General features: G+C 41.0%; 1 protein-coding gene across 1 annotated transcript in view; it reads left to right on the forward strand.

Annotated features, from left to right (window-relative positions):
- Nucleotides 1-16,471: 16,471 nt before the first annotated feature.
- Nucleotides 16,472-22,083, forward strand: part of ERCC8 (excision repair cross-complementing rodent repair deficiency, complementation group 8) — a 69,503-nt gene continuing 63,891 nt past the window's right edge. Inside the window, exon 1 of the mRNA XM_006891511.1 lies at nucleotides 16,472-16,618. Within this exon, the coding sequence (XP_006891573.1) occupies nucleotides 16,542-16,618 (77 nt within the window). The 5' untranslated portion in view covers nucleotides 16,472-16,541. The remainder of the gene's footprint in view (nucleotides 16,619-22,083) is intronic.

Genomic DNA, 22,083 nt, shown 5'->3' on the forward strand with positions numbered 1-22,083 from the left:
AGCCTCTCGGATAATCTGCTCTGCATACAGGTTGAAAAGGTATGGAGATAGGACACATCCCTGGCGTACACCCTTCCCAATTTTGAACTATGCAATGTTACCCTGCTCTGTTCTGACGACTGCCTCTTGGCCCAAGTATAGGTTTCACATTAGCACGATTAACTGTTCTGGGATTCCCATTCTTCTCAGAGTCAACCACAGTTTGTTATGATCCACGCAGTCAAACACCTTTGCATAACCAATGAAACACAGATACACATTCCTCTGGTATTCCCTGCTTTCGGCTAAGATCCATCTAACATCAGCTACAATATCCTTACTACCACAACTCCTTCTAAACCCAGTCATTTTTGGACAACCTTCAGTAGAATCTTGCTTGCATGTGAAATCAATGATATTGTTCTGTAGTTTCCACACTCTGTTGGGTCACCCTTCTTTGGAATGGGAACAAATATAGAGCTCTCCAGTCAGTTGGCCAAGTGGTTGTTCTCCAGATTTCTTGGCACAACTTGGTGAGTACATCCAGGGCAGCATTTGTTAGCTGAAATACGTCAACTGGTATAACATCTATTCCTGGGGCCTTATTTTTTGCTATTTCCTTCAAAGCAGCAAGCTTTTGAACTTCCTTCATCACCACAGGCTCTTCTTGCTCAAATGTCATTTCATTAAATTCTTCTGTTATCTGCCAATTCCTTTAGATACAATGACTCAGTATATTCCTTCCATCTTCTTTTAATACTTCCTGTATCATTTATTATTCTGCCTAAAGCATCCTTGATTATAGCAACTCGAGGTCTGAATTTGTTCTTCAGTTCCTTGAGCTTAAGAAATGCTGAGCAAGTTCAGCCCTTTTGATTTTCCAACTCCAGCTCCTTGCACATTTCATTGTAATATTTTGCTATGTCATCCTGTGCTGCCCTTTGGAGTAGGTTAGGGGACAGTTTTAATCTGATGTTGACAAGGTTGCTGTGTGTCATAATCAACTACAACAATCAAAATACATATTAAAAATAGAGAAGACATAAATTTATTTTTATACCTAAATATAGTGTGATATATGTCGTTGTATGTTGTTATGTGCTATCAAGTTGCCTACAACTCATAGCAACCCTATGTACAATAGATCTGAAGCCTGCCCTGTCCTAAGCCAGTCTCACTGACTCCAATACACCTACTCCCATTGCCCTAATCACTGTATCAATCCATCTCATCTGGAGTTTTCCTCTCCTGCCTTATACCTCCACCCTTCCAAGCTTGATGTCCTTCTCCAAGTATGACCTTCTCCTGGTCACATGCCCAAAGTATGTATGACAGAGCTTCAAAATTCTAGCCTCCAAGGAGAAACTTTGTCTCACTCTCTCCAAGACAGGTCTGTTTGTTTTTCTTGGCAGTCCATGGTATGTTCAAGACTCTTCTTCAGCACAACCCAAAGACATCAATTCTTCTTCTGTCATCTTTAGTCATTACTCGGCTTTCTGATGCATAGCAATTAATTGCAAAGACCATGGCCCGGATTAGGTGCACCTTAGTCTCTAGAATGACACTGTTTCTGCTCAGTACTCTAGAGAGGTCCCTTACAGTGGACTTTCTTGGTGCTGTTTGTGTTTTGATTTCCTGACTGCTGGTGCCAAGAATGTTGACTGTAGAGATGAGCAAGCTGTAACTGTTAACAACCTCAATCTCTTCTCCAACCATGATGGTTGTTGAGGCTGCTTATATATAGTAAAACATCTCATAGAACTTCATTTATTGGTTGGTTTGGAAGCTTAAGGTCATCATCTCATGAGACATTCCAGTTAACCTGCCTAATAGAATTTTTAGTGTTTCTGTTCTACTTCCCTGTTCTTCATGTAATATCTAGGATCTTAAAATCTTGTCAGTGTTCATCTATCCTCTGTTCTTATTCCCAGGATGAACAAAGTTAAGACAAAAAAAAGAAAAAGTCAGAAAAAGGAGACAGTAATACAACGATTGGCTGCTTCTAGGAACAACTGCTGCCTTTTCCTGGAGACCAGAAGACCTAAATGGCACCCAGTTATCATTACTAAACATTGTGTTGGAACCAACTTGACAGTAGAAGGGTGGCAAAGGGTGTAACGTGTTCAAACCACAAAACAGATGTTAGTCATCAGGACAGTAGCAAACACAAAACTAAAACAGTAGTGTTAAGATAGTAAAACTGATTTTAAAAATCCATTTCTAAATCATTTTCTAAAAATAAATACATATTCTAACAATCAAATATGATTTTGATGATATCATCTCCATCTAATTCCATTAAATTATGAACTTTCAAAAGCAAAGATGTCTTTCAATTTTGTAATCCATCCAGAGTGACTAGGAGCACTAGGTTAAAAGGTTTTAAGAATTGGGCTGCTAACTGAAAGTTCAGCAGGTTAAGCCTACCAGTTCCTCCAAGAAAGAAAGAAGTAGCCATTTGTTTCAATAAAAATTTATGCTGGAAACCATTCAAGGCAGTTGTTATCTGCCTTACTGGACAACCATTAATTGGAATAGAATCAAAAGGGTTTGGGCTTGGTGCAGAGGAGCTGTCTGCTAGAAAGTTTAAACAGCAGCAGGAGTAAGATACTTAATTTAACAGTACTTTTAAAAGTGCAAAGGGTATGAAAGAAAAGTAGTCATCTCACCAGATCTGTGATGACAAAGAAAAACTGAGTTCTCTGCAAACAAGACAATGCAAATAGAGTTCACCTCTAAGTGAACTTGCCAAATTAATACAATATGCTATTTTCTCTGTTTGTGGTACATCTTCCATAAACACACTGAAGCATGACAAGCACTTAGAATTGAGCCTAATATGTAGTAAGTACTTAATAAACACTATCAATCATATTCATAGGGTTTTCAAGAGCCTACTATTGCAAAGGAGTTCTGATGGCTTAGTGGTAAGGAGCTGCACTGCCAATGCAAAGGCATGCAGTTTGAATCTGCCAGCTTCTCTGTGGGAGAAAAATTACAATCTCCTCCCATGTGAATTACTGCTTCTGAAAACCCACTAGAGGATTAGCTATGAGTCAGCTCTGACAACATAACAACAACAATTATTTCAAAAGTGGATGACTAGTCCTGCTATTTGGTACATCTTTGATTGAAAACTCTGCTGACACCCATTTATAGTGGGTGACTTTGAAAGTATTTGAATATCACCCAGCATCACTGCAATAGATAGGCCATCAGTTAGCAAACTAACAGACCAGTGGCATTTGACTGCATGGATTATAATAAATTATGGATAACTAACTATGAGAAGAATGTGAACGAAAACCATTAATTGTGCTCCTGTAAAACTTGTACATCTACCAAGAGGGAATTGTTTAAACAGCATAAGGGAATATTAGATGTATTGAGATCAGGAAAGCTGTATGTCAAAGTTGAACCATTTCACCATATCTATTCAACATGTATGTTATCTCCTTGTTATGTGCCGTTGAGTCGTTTGCAACTCATAGCGACCCTATATACAAGAGCCCTACACCCTGCTTTATCCTGTGTCAACCTCACTGTCTGACACACCCACCCCCACTACCCCAGTCACTGAATCAGTCCACCTCATAGAGGTCTTCCTCTCCTGTGCTGTCCCTCCACCCTCCCAAGCATGACGTCCTTCTCCAAGGACTGGTCCCTCCTTGCAACATTCCCCAAATATGACAAAGCTTCAGAATCCCTGCCTCTAAGGAACAGCCCAGCTTCACCCTCTCCAGGACAAACTTGTTTGTTCTCCTAGCAGTCCATGATATATTTAGTCAACACTCTTCTCCAGCACCACAGTTCAAAGGCATCAATTCTCTTTCTATCATCCCTAGTCATTGTCCAGCTCTCTGATTCATAGCACGCAATTGCGAAGACTATGGTCCGGATCAGGTGCACCTTAGTCTCCACATGTATACTGAACAAAAAAATCTGAGAAGTTGAACTATATGAAGAAGAAGGTGGGATCAAGATTGGGGAGGATTCAACAACAACAGAAAGAGAAGAAGGCATAATGCACTTAATAAAGAAGCTCAAAGACAGAATGTTACTTGCCTATGGAAAAATTTTAAATAATAATTTCAAACTTTTACCCGGTTCCTTAAAGTATAATTACCCAGTATATCATTGCGCATCACTGATTAGGAAGAACCCATTCTATCATTTTTAAATCAATGTGCTAAGAGTTCTTAGTTTATAGAAATGTGCACAATTCATTTATAAGTAGCAATATATCCAATCATTTTCAAGAAACAAGTTCTCTTCATATCGTTTCAAAGAAAAAAATATTTCATAAAACCATGACCCTAATTTTTTTAGACAATGCTGCCATCTTTTGGGGAAAACTAAAATGTCTTCATTATTTCCCAAAAGGAAGAAAATCGCTATTTCATGTGAAAGAGAATGATCTTTCAATTAATTACTCATTGAAACAAAACACCTTACTTAATAATGCTGACCATTTGATCTATCTTAATTCTTTCCTTTTCTAATTCTTAATAATTACTTCTGGAGTACTAATTCTGTATTATATTCAAGTAGTAAATACAAATAAACTGTAGTGAAATAATTTGGAACCCTGTAGCTCTGTAAGCTCATTATATTTAAGAGTTGGTAATACAGTTTTGGAATTACTGTTGTGATGTGCCCTCGAGTACAAACCGATCCATAGCTGACCTTCCAGACGGTTTTCAGAGGCTGTAAATTTCAGAAAGGAGACCGCACATTTTTCTGTGGGAAAACAATTGATGGCTTTAACCTGCATGCCTTTGGGTTGGCAATGCAAATCCTTACCACTGTTGTAGTTGTTAGGTGCCTTCTAGTGGAGGATAGCTCATATTGACCCTGTGAACAACAAATGCGAACCCTATCCTATCCCGTGCTATCCTATCTCTGACATACTTGAGTATACTGCTGCAGTCACTGTGTTAATCTACCTGGTTGAGGGTCTTCCTCTCTTTTGCTGTTTCTCTCCAAGGAATAGTCTCTTTTAGCAATATGTCCAAAGTACATGAGACAAAATTTCATCTTTCTGGCCTCCAAAGAGTACTCTGGCTATACCTTCTCCAAGACATAACTGTTTTTTGGCAGTCCATGAGATGTTCGGTGTTCTTCTCCAACCCCACAATTCAAAGGCATCAATTCTTCTGTCATCCTCAGTCACTGTCCAGCTCTCATATTCATAGCACATGACTGAAAAGACCATGGCCTGCACTCCCCTTGAATTACTGTTGTTTTTGGGTTAGCTATGACTCATAGCAACCCTATGAAACATACCCTATTCTGTATCATCCTCATCATCTTTGATAACTTAAACCCACTGTTATAGCCACTGTTCCACTCCACCGTGAGGGGCTTCCTCTATTGTTGTTATGTGCCATTGAGTTGCTTGCGATTCTTAACAATTCTATGTCCAATAGCCCTAAACTCTGCTCTATCCCTTGTCAGTCTTATTGTTTCAAACACACCTATCCCCATTACCACAGTGACAGAATCAATCCATTTCATTGCAGGTCTTCCTCTCCTGCACTGTCCGTCCACCCTCCCAAGCATGATGTCCCGCTCCAAGGACTAGTCCCATCTTGTAACATGTCCAAAGTATGTCTGATGGAGCTTCAGAATCTTTGCCTTCAAGGACCAGCCTGGCTTTATCCTCTCCAGGATGAAATTGTTTGTTCTCCTAGCAGTCCATGATATATTCAATACTCTTCTCCAGCACTAAAGCTCAAAGGCATCAACTACCCTTCTATCATTTCTAGTCATTGTCCAGCTCTCTGATGCATAAGAAGTAACTGCAAAAACCATGGCCTGTATCAGGTGCACCTTAGTCTCCAGATTGACATCGTTGCTCCTCAGTACCTTGGCGAGGTCTCTGATAGCAGACTTTCCCAAAAAGCAATTTGTCTATTAATTTCCTAGCAGCTGGTACCAAGAGTGTTGATTGTAGAGCCAAGCAAACTGAAGCTGTCAGCAATCTCAATCTCTTCATTATCCATCATGATGCTGCCAATCGACCCAGTGGTGAGAATCTTTGTTTTTTTGATGTTGAGCTACAATCCATACTGAAGGCTGCCGTCCTTGACCCTCCACAGCAAGCACTTCAGGTCTTCCTCAGTTTCAGCAAGTATCCTGACGCCACACTTTTCCGCAAAGAGCCCAGCCTCCAGGATAATCTGTTCCCCATATAGATTGAAAAGATATGAGGAGGGAAAAAAAAGACCAAGATGGATGTCAGAAGAAACTCTATATATTGCAGTAGAGCATCAAGAAGCCAAAGCAAAGGGAAGAAATCAAAACATTAAAGAGCTAAAGAGAAGATTCCAGAGGGTAGCATGGGAAAATAAAATACTACAATGAAAGAGCTGCAGTCAGAAAATCAAAAGGGCCAAACTCGCTCAGTATTTGTTAAGCTGAAGGAACTGAAGAACAAATTCAAACCTCAAGTTACCAATACTTAAGGATACTTTGGGGAGAACATTAAATGATCCAGGAAGCATTAAAAGAAGATGGAAAGAGTATACAGAGATATTATACCAAAAGGAATTGGTGGACACAGAAGAATTTCATGAAACAATGTATGAGCAAGAGCCTGTGGTAATGAAGGAGGAAGTTCAAGCTGATCTGAAAGAATTGGCAGAAAACAAGGCCCCAGGGATTGATGGCATACCGACTGACATATTTCAACAAACAGATGCTGCCCTGGATGTGCTCACCAAGTTGTACCAAGAAATCTGGAGGACAACCACCTGGCCTACTGCCTGGAAGAAACCTGTATTTGTTCCCATTCCAAAGAAAGGTGATCCATCAGAGTGGGAAAATTATTGAACATTATCATTGATATCACATGCAAACAAGACTCTGCTGAAGATTACAAAAACAACTGGAACAGCGCATCAACAGAGAACTGCTGGAAGTGCAGGCTACATTCAGAAGACGCTGTCGCACTAGGGATATTATAGCCACTGTCAAATGGATCTTGGCTGAAAGCAGAGTATACCAGAGGAATGTCTATCTGTGTTTCATTGACTATGCAAAGTTATTTGACTGTGTGGATCACAACAAATGGTGGCTGACTCTGAGAAGAATGGGAATCCCAGAATACCTGATTGTGCTTATGAGAAACTTATACTTGGACTAGGAGGCAGTGAGAACAGAGCAAGAAAATACTGCATGGTTCAAAATTGAGAAAGGTGTGCATCAAGGATGTGTCCCATCTCCATATCTTTTCAATCTGTATGTGGGACAGGTCACCCAACAGGCTGCGCTTCCTCTATTAATCTTGGGAAAATGTAAGTTTAAATATCTTAATAGAAGTGTGACACCAGTAAAAAAATACTACATTTAAAAAGACTAACATCATTAGAAAGATGCTCATTTCTAATAAGAGGTTTATAGCCCCTGAAGAATAATTTGGCTTATTAAATCATAAACAATACGACTATTCATTATACGGGAGCTCTGGTGGTGGCCTAGTAGCAAAAAGTTGCACTGCAATCCCAAAGGTATGCAGTTCGAGGCCACCAGCTGCTCCGCAGGAGAAAGATGGGCAGTCTCCTCCTGTGCAATTAGCTGCCTCTAAAAACCTTCCGGAGGGTCAGCTATGGGTTGGTTCCAATTCTACAGTACACAACAACAATATAATTATCTGTGTTCTCTACTGTTCAGAGGGTTTTCAGAGGCCTGTCATTTCAGAAGTAAACAGCCAATCCTGCTTCCTATTTTGTAATAATCTGGGAGCTCTACTAAAATCTGTCCACCATGGGTAACCTTTGAGGCTTTTGTCAGACCAGTAGCACAGCTTTCAGTATCATAGCAACCTACCAGATATCTCAGTACAGCAAACTGATAGACTGTACCAAGTAGAACAATGTTCTCCCCCAAAAGCTGACAATTTAGTTTGTAACTCTACTAGGATTGAAGCTCACATAAAGAAGACAAAGATTCTCACCACTGGGCCAATTAGCAGCATCATGACAGATGGAGAGGAGATTGAGGTTGTTAACAATTACTGCTTGCTTGGCTCCACAATAAATACTCTTGGCACTAGCAGTCAGGAAATAAAAGACAACCAGCACTAAGAAAGTCCACTCTCAGGGACCTCTCCAGAGTACTGAGAAGCAACAGTGTCAGTCTAGAGACTAAGGTGCACCTAAAACAGGCTATGGTCTTTGCTATGCATCAGAGAGCTGGTCAATGACTGAAGACGACAGAAGAAGATTTGATGCCTTCAATTTATGGTGCTGGAGAAGAGTCTTGAACATAGCATGGACTGCCAAGAAAATAAATAGTTATGTCCTGGAGAGTGTGAAACCAAGTTTCTCCTTGGAGGCTAAGATTTTGAAGCTCTATCTCACATACTTTGAGCATAGGCCCAGGAGGGACCAGTCCCTGGAGAAGGACTTCATGCTCGAAAGGGTGGAGGGACCGCACAGGAAAGGAAGACCTGGGATTAAATGGATTGATACAGTAACCAGGGCAATAGGGATTAGTGTGTAGGAATCAGTGAGATTGGCTCAGGACAGAACAGGCTTCAGAGCTGCTGTACATAGGGTCACTATGGGTCACAGGCAACTCTATGCAGATAACAACTCTAATGGCAAATCAGTCTTCACACAAGGCCCTCAGTCCCAACCAACTTTTAATCACAGAAGCCTGCCTACCAGGTCTAATTGTTTTAAACAAGAAGCTTCCAGCCCACAACTGATTGTTAATTGAATCAAAAACACCAAACAGCTCACACCTGATTGTTAGTCAGTTTAAAAAAAAAATCAGGGGGGATGTATACCAATGAAAGAATTTTTCTTTTACTTTTCAAATAGAGGAGGGAACTGGGGAGGGGGGAAGGCAGAGAGAAAAGTGCAATAATGAATGAATGGAAATCCAAAAATCTCTAAATATTCATTAAAACTAACAAAAAAAATTAAAAAAAGAAATACTAACACCCCCCCCCCAAAACAAGATCAAAGAATACAGCCTTCAATATGGACTGTATCTCAACTTCAAGAAAATAAAGATTCTTATCACTGGAATTATAGGCAACATCATGATAGATAAAAAAAAAAATATATTGAACCTGTTAACAACTTTATCTTACTTGGATCCACAATTAACAGTCTCGGTACCAAGAGTCAAGAGATAAGGAGACATATTACACTAGGAAAGTGTGTAGTTAGGACCTTTCCAAACTATTGAGGAGTAATGACATCAGCTTGAAGACTAAGGTGCGTCTGATCCAGGATATGGTGTTTCCGATGACTTGCGATGCATCTGAGACCTGGACAATGAATAAGGATGACAGAAAAAAACCTGATGCCTGTGATGTTGGAGAAAGTACTGAAAATCTCAAGGACTGCCAAAAGAACAAATACAAATGTCTTGGAGATAATGCAGCTAGAGTATTCTTTGGAGTTAAAGATAATGAGATTTTGCCTTACATAGTTAAGGCAAATTGCTAGGAGGGGTAATTCCTTGAAGAAGGACATGATGCTTGGAAGGTAAATGGTCTGGCAAAAGAAAGGAAGACTCTCGGCCAGGTGATCTGACACAGTCAGGGACTACAGCATTGGGTTCTAATACATCAAGAAGTATGATAATGACATAGGATAAAACAGAGTTCAGATCTCGATGAATCATACTCAACTTGAAGGCACCTAACAACAACAATCATAAATAAAAAGAAAAATATACTATAATCACCTGTTGTTAAGTGCCGTTGAGTTGCAGGCGACTCATAGCGACCCTATGAAGGAGAGTCCTCAAAGCTTGGATGTCTCTCATCCTCTCTCCAGGTTCATAGGGTTTCCGGAGGCAAGCTGTTATGGAAGTGGATGCCACTCCTCCTTCCAAGCTTGTTTTAATTGGGGAGCTCCACCCCACTCTCTGTCCGCATTGGGTAACCAGCCATTGACACATTTAACACATCAGTTTAATCACCTAGTTTAAAGTTTATTAAAAATTTCATCTTTTCTGTGGTTTTAAACCTTTTGTTTTGCTCTGATTTCTGTTTTCATAACTCATTCACTCATTTGTTGCTGTTAAGTATGAACCAAGTAATAGTTTACCCTCCTCAACTCTGTTTCCAAGGTTTTATATCACACACACACACATAAGAAGAGATTGCCTATCTTTTCCTTGTGAAGTCCCTGATGATTTGAACTGCTGGACAAGTTACACTTTAGTATCAGTGACACAATTCTCCTATAGATTGAATACACCACCAGAGCATAATTCTACATTCTACAAATATTTCAAGGCGCTTTGGTAGCATAGTACATACATACCATGATGGACTATTAAGCTGGTTCAAATCAACCAGGTGCTCTGAGGGAGAATTGGACAGTCTCAATCCACAAAGATTTACAGCCTTGGAAAACTTACAGAAGTTCACTGTGAGTCCGATGTGACTCCAAAGCAGTGGAGTACAAAACATCTCAATTCAAGCTCAATTACCTAAAATTCAAGTATCTCATTTAAGCCAAATTTGATGTACCAGTTTTATACCAAAAGTACCCCTGATGTGACAGTGATTAAAGCACTCAAATACTAACAAAAGGTTGGCCCTTTAAATCCACTAACTACTCTGTAAGAGGAAGATGTGACCTTGTGCTTCTATAAAGATCATTGCCTTGGAAACCTTATAGGGCCCCTCATCTTTATTGCCATCAAATCAGAAGCAACTCAGAACTAACCTATCCAGTGAGTTTTCAGAGGCTATAAATCACATATAAGGAGATTATCTTTCTCCCATGGAGAAGGTGGTAGATTCCAACTGCTCAGCTTCAGGCTGGTTGGGCAACTCCCTATCACTAAGCCACCAGAGTTCACTTCCCAATGAGGCAGTTCTGTCCAATTCTGTCTACAGGTCAGAAGAGAGTCAAGGGGAACAAATTTTTATTCTACAGAGGCAAGGTTTTAGAAGCTCTGTCTCACATACTTTGGGCATGCTGCCAGGAGTGACCAGTCCTTGGAGAAAGACATCAGGCTTGGAAGGGTGAAGGGACAGCTCAGGAGAGGAAGACCTCGAATAAGATGGCTTGCTATAGTAACTTGGGGAAAATGGGGTATGTGTATCAACCTTAGTGAGACTGGCTCAAGACAGGGTTGCTATGAGTCACAGGAGACTTGACGGCACATAACAACAACAATAATTCAAGCAAGTACACTAAATGTTCATTAAGTATATATGAATTTTAAAAAATCATTTCATGTTTCAATCAAGAGTAATATTCCCTAATTACATGATTGTTATAAATCTAAGAAATGTATGAGCATTAAATGAATGGTTTAAAAAAACAGCCCACTGCCATCAAATCAATTTCAATTCATGTTAACATTCACCACCAGGTTTCCAAGGCTATAAAATCTTGACAGGAAACTGCATCATATTTTCCCCAAGATGTAGCTGTTGGATTTGAACCTGACCTTTCAGTTAAGCAATCCAATGCAAAATGTTTTAAAAAATCAGGACTCCTGAAAGGATTCTTAAACTCAAAGAACTCAGTGCCTTGGAGTTGATACTGACTCACAGCAACCCTGCATCAGGTTTCTGAGGCTGTTAATCTCTAAGGGAAGAGATTGCCCATCTTTTTCCAATGGAGTACCTGGAAACTGCCATGTTCATGCTTGACAAACTGACACATTACACATAATGCCACCACTGCTTCTTAAATGTATTATGGTTACCAATTATCAAGTTTTGCATTGATAAAAAGAATGGAAGCATGCAAACCAAGAAATAACATGTTATTAATCTGTGCTACTCTTCGGTGTCACCTAGCAGACTACAACTCATAGTGACCCTGTGAGCAATAAATGAGAACCTTGCCTTTTCCTTCACCACAATCATATCCTCCACCACGTTCAAGTCCACTGCTGCAGTCACTGTGTTAATCCATCTCCTTGAGGGTCTCCCTCTCTTCTTTTGACCTTCTACTTTTCTAAGCATGACGTCTTTTCCCAAAACTTGGTGTCTCCTAACAACACGCCCAAAGTATATGAGATGAACTTTCAACCAGTCTCTAAAGAGTGTACTCTGGTTGCACCTTCTCCAAGGCAGATTTGCTTGTTCTTTTAGTAGTCTAGGATATGTTCAATACTCTTCAACAGCACAATTCATTGGCATCCATTTTTTTCAGTCTTCCTTATTCATTGTCAAACTTCCTCATGAACACGAATCAGTTGAAAATAGTAGCTAAACACAAAATTGTAAATTTAACATCACTATTAATTCATGTATACCTACTTTGTCTCCCTCAATACTATTGATGTATTAAAGAACATGAAAATAAAAGAGGATGTAATTATGCTGGGAAAGCAAACAAAAAGTAACATCAAAAGGCTAAAAAATAAAACAAATAGTCTTAAATTTTAGTACATAAATCATATATGCTTTGCATAGGTGGTAACCATTAAATATTTGCCACATGAGAAAATTAATGAATGGTACAAAATAATATGGATGGTAAATTTAGTAGTGCTCAGTGAATGAGTGCTGTGAATCAGTACAGACAAGCAGACCAACCTGAAAAGAATTTAAAACAGTGTTAGAAAACCCCAAGCATGAAACAGCAAGGCTGGGGAAAAGGAGCACATGGTGAGATGAAATCAAAGGACTTTGGAAGTGCCACCAGTAATGATAGGCAGTCCTAGTCATCCCCTAACTTGAACAGCTTTTAAGTCATAAAATAAGGTAAAAAAAGACTTCTAATAATAGCAAAATCTTATGTGTTCGGCTCTTTTCTATTTCTCATAGACATCTATAAGTCTAACCTGATACTGACATTCTTAAGAGACCCCTTGCAAGAGGTGAAAATCATGTTGAGCACAATTCTCACAAAACTGTAGTCAGGAAATCAAAAGATAAATTGCATTGGGGAAGTCTGCTGCCAGGGACATCTCCAGAGAGCTGAGGAGCAATGATGTCAGTCTGGAAACTAAGGTGAACCTGATCCAGGCCATGGTCTTCATAATTACATGCTATACATCAGAGAGCTGGACAATGAGTAAGGATGACAGAAGAAGTCTTTGAATTATGGTGCTGGAAAAGAGTTTGAGCATACCCTGTGTTTTGTTTGTTTGTTTTTTTATTTAATGTGTGTGTGTGTGTGTGTGTGTGTGTGTGAGTGTGTGTACCATCAAATTAGATCTGACTGGTACAGGAGGAGATTGTCCCTCCTTTCCCGGCAGAGCACCTGGTGGATTCGAACCGTGAGCCTCTGGGATTGTAGGTGCAGCTCCTTGCCACTAGGCCACCAGAGCTCCCCATGCATACCATGTTTTGAAGAGGGTGAAACCAGGTTTTTCCTTGGAGGCTAGAAAGACCCCAGATGAGACGGACTGTCACAATAACTGGGGCAATGTGATTAGGCAAATCGGACTCAACGAGACTGGCTCAGGATAGGACTGTAATCTTCAATATGGATTGAAGCTCAATATCAAGAAGACAGTTTCTCACCAACTGGCAGCACCATGATAGATGGAGAAGAGATTGAGGTTATTAACAATTTCAGCTTGCTCGGCTCCACAATCAACACTCGTGGGATCAGTAGTCAGGAAATCAAAAGAAAAAATGCTTTAGGGAAGTATACCAGCAGGGACTTCTCCAAAGTACTAAAGAGCAATGATGTCAGTCTAGGGCCTCAAGTGTGCCTGATCCAGACCATGGTCTTCACAATTACATGCTACGCATCAGAGAGCCGGACAAGATTATATAAAAAGATTATTGAATCATGACCAACTACAGTTTAGCTCACAAATGCAAGGCTGATTCAATATTCAATAGTTCTTTAGTACAATTAATAAAAATGAAGATTTTAAATATCTGCACACATTTAACACCCTTCATAACAAAAACTCTTGAAAAAGTAGGAATAGAAGGAAACTTCATTACCTGGGAGCTCTTACAGTACTACCCATGCGGATCCATGTGGCTAACGCAATAGCCGTACCTCTAGGTGATTCAAATCCACCCGCTGCTCTGAGGGGAACAGAGAGGCAATTTCCTCCCCTGTGATTTACAAGCTTAGAAAACCAATGGGAGGGTCAGCTATGAGTCAGATAAACGAATCATTACCTTCTAAACGGCAGCCATAAACAAACATATAGCTAATAATCTTAATGATGAGCAGGTATGTCACAAAAGATCTCTGGATAAAAAATAGGTAAAGTGAGGATAGTATTTGGATACATTGCTTATTGTTGTTGACAGGTGCTTTTAACATAATTCATGGCAACCTTGTGAGTCACCAATCTCAACCCTGCACTGTGTCATGACAACTTCATCATCTCTGCCACACTTGAGTCCATTTTTACCATCATTATATCATGCCACCTCATTGAAAGTCTTTCCCTCTTTTACTGACTCTCCACTTTTCTGAGCATGATGTCATTTTCCAGAACTAGTCCCTCCAAACAAAATGCCCACTTAAAAGTCTACACGCTATACATTTCCATTTATAAGATATTCTGCCGGTGCTGGCTGAAAATCACCTGTGACTTCATCCATAGCCACTGGTGAGAGTAAGTGCCCAGAGCCATCAGGGGCTTTAAGCTCGTTGCCCACTGCTGTGGTGTGGACAGCTGAAACCCAGGCCCCGACAGGCATCTGGGGGGAGAAAAAAAAAACCCAGACTCTACTTCATGCTCTGCTGGAGAAGGAGGGGCAGTCTCCTGTACCAGTCAGATCCAATTTGACGGTACACACACACACACACACACACACACACTTTTTCTTCTTCTTTCTTAAGAAAAGACTACTTCGGCCGTCGAGGCCCTCTGCCCCCTGCCCGGGGCGAACCGTCGCGGCACTCAGGAGCAAGAAGGCAAGCAGCTGTAACCCAAGACCACCAGTAAGGTGATAAAGCCTCCTCCCTTCCCTCCTTTATATCTACGCCCCTGTTCAGCATGAAGAAGCCAGAGAGAAGGCATCCAATTCCCAAATCAATAAGACAGTTGGCTTAATTACCATTGGAAAATGCTTGTCATTCCTCTGTAGCATCTGGTCCCCACTGGACCCTCATCATTTCCTTCACCTGCTCCCCCCACCGACCAAACTGTGCAGCTCTGCAACTGCATCCTGGCCCATCCTCACCCTTCTGCCCCCAACCCTCACCTCCTTGTACCCCCAATATGTTTTTCCCAATTAAAAAAAAAAAGATCTTCTGAAAAACACAAAACTGTAGGAATTGAAGAAAAAAAAAAGACCCCCACTACTCAGGATTGGGACTATGTTAAAGGAATCATTACTAAAAGGCATAAGGGCATTTTTAGTGTGATGGAATAGTTCTGTATCTTGACTACAGTGATAATTGTAAAAAAAAAAAATCATAAAAATGTACACCAAAAAGGGGTTATACCGTGATAAAAAAATATGATAGTTTTCATATTTTTTAGTTACTGATAGTCTATTGGGTAGGGATTTTAACCCAAGTTCAAATCTCCAAGCTGTTCCTCTGGAGAAAGATGGACAATCTCTTCCCGTGAGGTTTACAGCCTCTGAAAACTTGCTGAGGATTAAGCTATGAGTGTGTTCCGACTGAACAGCAACAAGTTGTTAAAGTTGTTATGTAAAAGAAGTTTGCAGTCTACTACGAAATGCTTAACCACCTTGCTAGTCCTTTGTACTTGTTTGCAATTTAAGTGTTATTCCCTGCCCAGCCAGCCAACCGAAGAAATTCGCTGAGAAAACAAGTGTATCGCGTTAAAATAAACTACAGAAACATCCTAGTCAAAATACTTGAAGTGCTCAATCATGAATGAACTCAGCTTGCTGTCCCTGAGTCAGAAGCGAGTCCCAGCCCAACCACCGGTGGGTTTTCAGAGACTGTAATTCGCATGGGAGGAGACTGCCCATCTTTGTGCCCTGGAGCTGCAGATGTACTGGATCAGCCAGAGGCGTGGCCTTTGGATTTAGCAGAGCCACCAAAACGCCGATACTCAAGGGCAGAGACCAAACTGGATGAGAAAAGGCGCAGAGAAGTCCAGACAGTGGAAAGAGGCCGCGCCACAGAGCCAGGCTGCGGACTGATCCACTTATAGAAATGAGTTATTGCCGGGCTGGCGGACAGCAGGGGAAGGAACTCGATCTTTCTCCAGGTAACACGTGGGCTGAGTCTAAGAGTCGCATCCACTTTCCCCTCATTACAGACCACACTCCACCGCTGCTCCCTTCTAGCCTCACCTCTCCAGTTCTTGTACTCCGGGATACAGTAGTATTTGTTCCCAAACTGGTCCGTGCCCACGCACTGCTTCACTTCCTTTGACAGCAGACTGTACAGGGAGCGAAACATACGGAGAGACCAAGCCATGCTACTGCCTAAATCCCTGCGTCGTGAACTGCAAGTTTAAAGGTTCCAGATTGAGAAGTCCCACAAGCGCCGACCCCGCCTCCCGGGAGTCCGGCCCGCCTCCATGCCCACCCCCTCCTGAGTAACGGCGCAGACTATTGGTCAGACTGATTCATGGTTTGACCAATAGAGGCCTCCGTTGTTGCAGACCCCCGTTTCCGAGCTCTGTCATGGCGGCGCCCATTGCTTAAGCCGGTGTAAAGGAAAGGGATGCTTGGTTTTTTATCTGCGCGACAAATAGGTTTGGAGGACCCTCTTCACCTCCGGCGAGCGGAGTCCACACGGAGGTAAACGTAACTTGCGTTTTTCTCCTTTAGGCCACTTGAGTTTTAGCTTTCTTCTGTTTTCATGTCCTGTTACTCTTTTCCAACTAAAAACCTGTAGTTTGTACCCCTGCTCTGTGAAGGGGCTGTGAGCATTGGACTACTAACCAGAAGGTTCGCGGTTGAAACCCACTAGCAACTCCCTGGTAGAAAGATGGAGCAATCAGTATCCTTAAAGATTTGTAATCTCGGAAACCGTGTGTGGGTTGGTTTTGTTATTTAAAATGAGGCCCTGTTCAGATACAGTATCTTGTAGACTTAGGAAAATGCACATGGATGGCGCAAACCCTTAAGAGCTCTACTGGTGATTTGAATCCTCCTGCTATTGAATTTTTTTTTTTTTAATTAGCACTCATAGAAGCAGGAGTCTAGAAATCAAACAACGTGTTGCATTGAGCAGATCATTTAATTTAAAAAAGAACTCTTTAAGGGGCTGCAGAGAAAGTATATCACTTTGAATAAGATGCGTCCCACCCAAGCCAAAATTTAAACTCTTTGGCGTCAAGTCGGAATCCCTGCATAGCTGAGCCTCCAGAAGCTCTACCAATGGTGTAAATCACTCTGGAGGAGATTGCTTCATTTCCCAGGAAGCAGCCAGTAGATTCAAGCCTCATGCTTTTGGATTGGCAGCGCAGCTCCTTGCCCTTTAGGTGAGAATTCCATCACTTACAGCAGAACACAGGAGTTTTCAGTCCTCTCATACACGTGAAAATGTAGGCAGTAAATAAAGAAAACCAACCTAGAATTGGCACCTTTCAGTTGTGGTGTTGACGAATATTGAATGCACCAGTAGGATTATCAAAAGAACCAGTAAATCTATCTTGGAAGAAGTACAGCCAGAATGCTCCTTGGAGGTGACAACGGTGAGATCTTACTACATACTTTGGTCTTATTATCAAGATAGGCACTCCCTGGAGAATGAAATTATGTTTGGTAAAGTAGAGCTTCAGGGGAGCTCTGGTGGCCTAGTGGCAAGAAGCTGCACTGCAATCCCAGAGATATGTGGTTCTAATCCACCAGATGCTCTGCCGGAAAAGGAGGGGCAATCTCCTCCTGTACCTGTCGGATCTGATTTGACGTTACACACACACAAAAAATAAAAAAATAAAAAAAAAAAAAGGAGAGCTTCAGTGAAAGAAAGAGGAGGAACTTCAACCAGATGATTTGACACGGTAGCCACAACAGTGGGCTCAATGTACAGCAGCAATTGTGAAGATGTTAAGAGATCAAGCAGTGTTTAGCTCTGCTGTACACAGGATTACTATAAGCCAAAATTGACGTTGTGACATCCAACAACAACACATCTAAATTGAGAGGCCTGATTATCTGCTTTCAAAAAAGATCACAAGGCCTCAGAAACCCTGTGGAGTAGTCATGGTGTTTCCTTTTGCAAAATGTGCATACATGGATTTTGTGTGTGTGGAAATGTACCAAGGACAGCCAGCAGCAATGGGTGAGTGGGTGTGCCCAATGAGCTCAAATGAAAACATTATTCATTTAAGTGAGAAAACTTTTTCATTTTATTTCATTCCTTCTCGTTCATGTTACAGCCCTCAAAATTAACTGCCTTAACAAAATTAAGTAATTGACTTATTTAGGTGACATATTTAGTGAGTTCTTTATGTTGGTAGTGATTAGAGCATATGCCAGAAATTGGACAAAAGTCAACATAATACACAGAAAATTGACAGGAAAAGGGGGGGGGGACAGGCTAAATGAGAAAGAGCCTTCTGAGTTTGGTTAAGAGGTTGGCAGAGTAAAGTAAGATGTTTTGCTGTATGCTTGAAAACTAGAATGACACTAAGAGCCAAACTGGGAGCCAGGTGAGGTAACTACTACAGTTGCAACAGTCTGGGAATTGGGTAAAAGAGAGTGGAGAGGTGTGAAAAATATTTAAGTAACAGATAAATCACTTCTGGAAATTGATTCGATATAGTGACAAAACAGTGATTCTGAGATATAATTGAATGATGGTGACGTGACATTCTCTAAGATAGGATTTTCCACAAACAGTGCACATTTTTGCCTGAGCAAGAATAATAAGGTATATTTTGTGCACACTGATTTTGAGGAACCTACCAGCTTAAGTGGCAAAAGAGCTCTGATGGCTTAAGGACTTGGGCTACCACCACAGAAGCATGCACTATGACTCCGCCAGCTCCTCCAAAGGAGAACAATGACCATCGTCTCCTGTGCAGTTTACTGCCTCTGAAAACCCACTGGAAGTTCAGCTGAGTCAATTCCAAGTCAACAGTACATGATAACAGTAATCAAGATATTCAGGGATCTCTGCTGGCCAAGTGGGTCTAGAGTTGCGCTCCTTAGGAAAAAGATGGGCAATCTCCTCCCAAGCATTAGAAAGTCAGCTCTTATCTCTGACTTAACAACCGTGAGTGATTGATTGATCAAGATATTTAGTTGAAGAGTAGAGTGCACAGGTATATGTATGAGTTTGGTTCTTAGGAGAAATTAAAACATCTTTAATGTAATGCAATACCTGAAGTCATAGGAGGAGATGAGATAACCCAGGCATCTTTTGTATTATAGCTTTTGTTCTTAAATAACAAATAATAAAAATTAGCAAATGAACTGAAAGGAGTAGCCATGGACATAGAAATGTGCGGGGACTGGATGCCAGTGGAGATATTAATAGCATATACAGGAATAAATAAGTAAATATATTTAAGATAATGGACAGTATGTTTCTAAGTGTTAGAGAAGGGAATTCTCAGGAGAGATTTTGCCTGTGTTACACAATTATATGATAGACCATCATATAGACAATTAGTTTTTAAGAATAAAGGGAAATCTCAGTGGAAAACTTATAGAACAGTTATTTCCTGATGAAAATATTGATGCTTAGAAATATAAAACTAAGGAGTTAGGGTAGGGTAATCTATAGCATGCCAACAAAGAATGCAGAACAGCATAGTGATCTAGAATACAGAATAGCCACGATCAGTGGTAGCTTAGCTGAGTGACTTTAGACAAATGCAGCAAATAACATTTCATAATATAATCTACCAGTTGGATTACCACTTATTATTACTAATAATTAGCTGTAATATCCGTAATACCATGACCTCTTCTAAATCCAGCCTGCACATCTGGCAGTTCTCTGTTGACATATTGTTCCAGTCATCTTTGGATAATTTTCAGCAGAATCTTGCTTGCCTGTCATATTAATGATATTGTTCAATAATTTCTGCACTCTGTTGTGGGAACAAATAGAGATCTTTTTCAGTCAGTTGGCCAGCTGGCTGTCATCCAGATTTCTTGGCACAACGAGGCACATCCAGGTCAGCGTCTGTTGAAATATGTCAATTGGTATGCCGTCAACTCGGAACCTTGTTTTTTGCCAGTTCCTTCAGAGCAACTTGAACTTCCTCCTTCATCACCATAGGCTCTTGCTCATATGTTATTTCATGAAATTCTATGTCAGCCAGTTCCTTCTGATACTGTGACTCTGTGTACTCCTTCCATCTTCTTTTAATGCTTCCTGGATCACTTAACATTCTACCCAAAGTATCCCTAAGTATTGCCACCCCTGGCTTGAATTTGTTTTTCAACTCCTTCAGCTTAAGAAACACTGAGTGAGTTCGGCCCTTTTGATTTTCTGACTCCAGCTCTCCTCACGTTTCATTATAGTATCTTGCTTTGTGGTCCCGAGCTGCCTTTTGAAAGTTTCTGTTCAGCTCTTTTGTTTTTTGGTTTCTTCCTTTAGCTTTGGCTTCTCGGCACTCTAATGCAATACTCAGAGTCTCATCTGACATCCGTCTTGGTCTTTTCTTCTTCTTCAGCCTTTGTAATGATCACTTGCATTCTTCATGGACAATTTTCTTGATATCCTCCCAAGCTCATTTGGTCTACACTCATTGGTGCCCAAGGCCTCAAACCTGTTACTAAGATGATTTTGAAATTTGAGTGGGACAGACTTAAGGTCAAATTTTGGTTCCTGTGGATTTGATTTACTTTTCTTCAACTTCAGCTTGAACATGCATATGAGTAGTTGGTGGTCTGTTCCACAATCAGCACCTGGCCTGGTTTTCACAGCTGATAGTGAACTTCTCCAGCGAGTCTTTCCACAAATATTATAGCTAATGTTAGATGAGTCTTGGCAGAAAGAGAAAAGCAGAAGAATGTCTATCTGTGCTTCATTGATTATGCAAAGGCTTTTGACTGTGTGGATCATAACAAGCTATGGCTGACTCTGAGAAGAATGGGAATGCCAAAACATTTGATCATGCTTATGTGAAACCTGTACTTGCACCAAGAGGCAGTTGTCAGAACAGAGCAAGGAGACACTACATGGTTCAAAATCAAGAAGGATGTCCATCAGTGTTGTATTTTGTCTCCATACCTTTTCAATTTGTATGCAGAACAAATCATCTGAAACTCTGGGCTGTACAAGGAGGAATGTGGCATCAAGATTGGTGGAAGAGTCATCAACAACCTGTTATGCAGATGACACAACCCTGCTTGCTGAAACTGAGGAGGACCTGAAGCACTTGCTACAGAAAGTCAGGGACTGCAGCCTTCAATATGGATTGAAGCTCAACATCAAGAAAACAAAGATTCTCGCCACTGGGCCAATTGGAAGCATCAGTATGGATGGTGAAGCGATTGAGATAGTTAACAGTTTTTGTTTACTTGGCTCCACAGACTACACTTTTGGTAACAGCAGCCAGAAAATCAAGAGACAAATTGCATTGGGAAAATCAGCTGTGAGGGACCTCTCAAGAGTACTGAAGAGCAACGACGTCAGTCTGGAGACTAAGATGAGCCTGATCCAGGCTATAGTCTTTGCAGTTACGTGCTATATATCGGAGAGTTGGACAGTGACTAGGGATGACAGAAAAAGAATTGATGCCTTTGAGCTGTGGTGCTGGAGAAGAGTGTTGAATATACCATGGACTGCTAGGAGAACAAACAGATGTGACCTGGAGAAGGTGAAGCCAGAATGCTCCTTGGAGTTAAGGATTCCGAAGCTTCGTCTGACATACTTTGGGCATGTTGCAAGGAGAGACTGGTCCTTGGAGAGGGACATCATGTTTGGGAGAGTGGAGAGACGGCACAGGAGAGGAAGACCCTCGATGAGATGAATCCATTCTGTGACTGGGGTGATGGGAATGAGTGTGTTTGAGATGGCGAGGTTGACGCAGGATAGAGTGTACATAGGGTCGTTATGAGTTGCAAGCAACTCGATGGCACATAACAACGATTACTAATAGCAAATGGTAATCTCATTCATTTTTTTTCTATTTGTTGATCAAATTCAGGCAGCTTGTCAGTTTTAGGTTGGATAATAGAAATTTGAACCATGCAGTGTTGCCCTGCTCTGTTCTGATGACTGCCTCTTGGTCCAAGTATAGGTTTCGTATTAGCACAATTAAGTGTTCTGGGATTCCCATTCTTCTCAGAGTCAGCCA

This window comes from Elephantulus edwardii, unplaced genomic scaffold, assembly GCF_000299155.1.
Source record: "Elephantulus edwardii isolate Elephantulus edwardi_28Jun2011 unplaced genomic scaffold, EleEdw1.0 scaffold00099, whole genome shotgun sequence".
NCBI classification, from domain to species: Eukaryota; Metazoa; Chordata; class Mammalia; order Macroscelidea; family Macroscelididae; genus Elephantulus; species Elephantulus edwardii.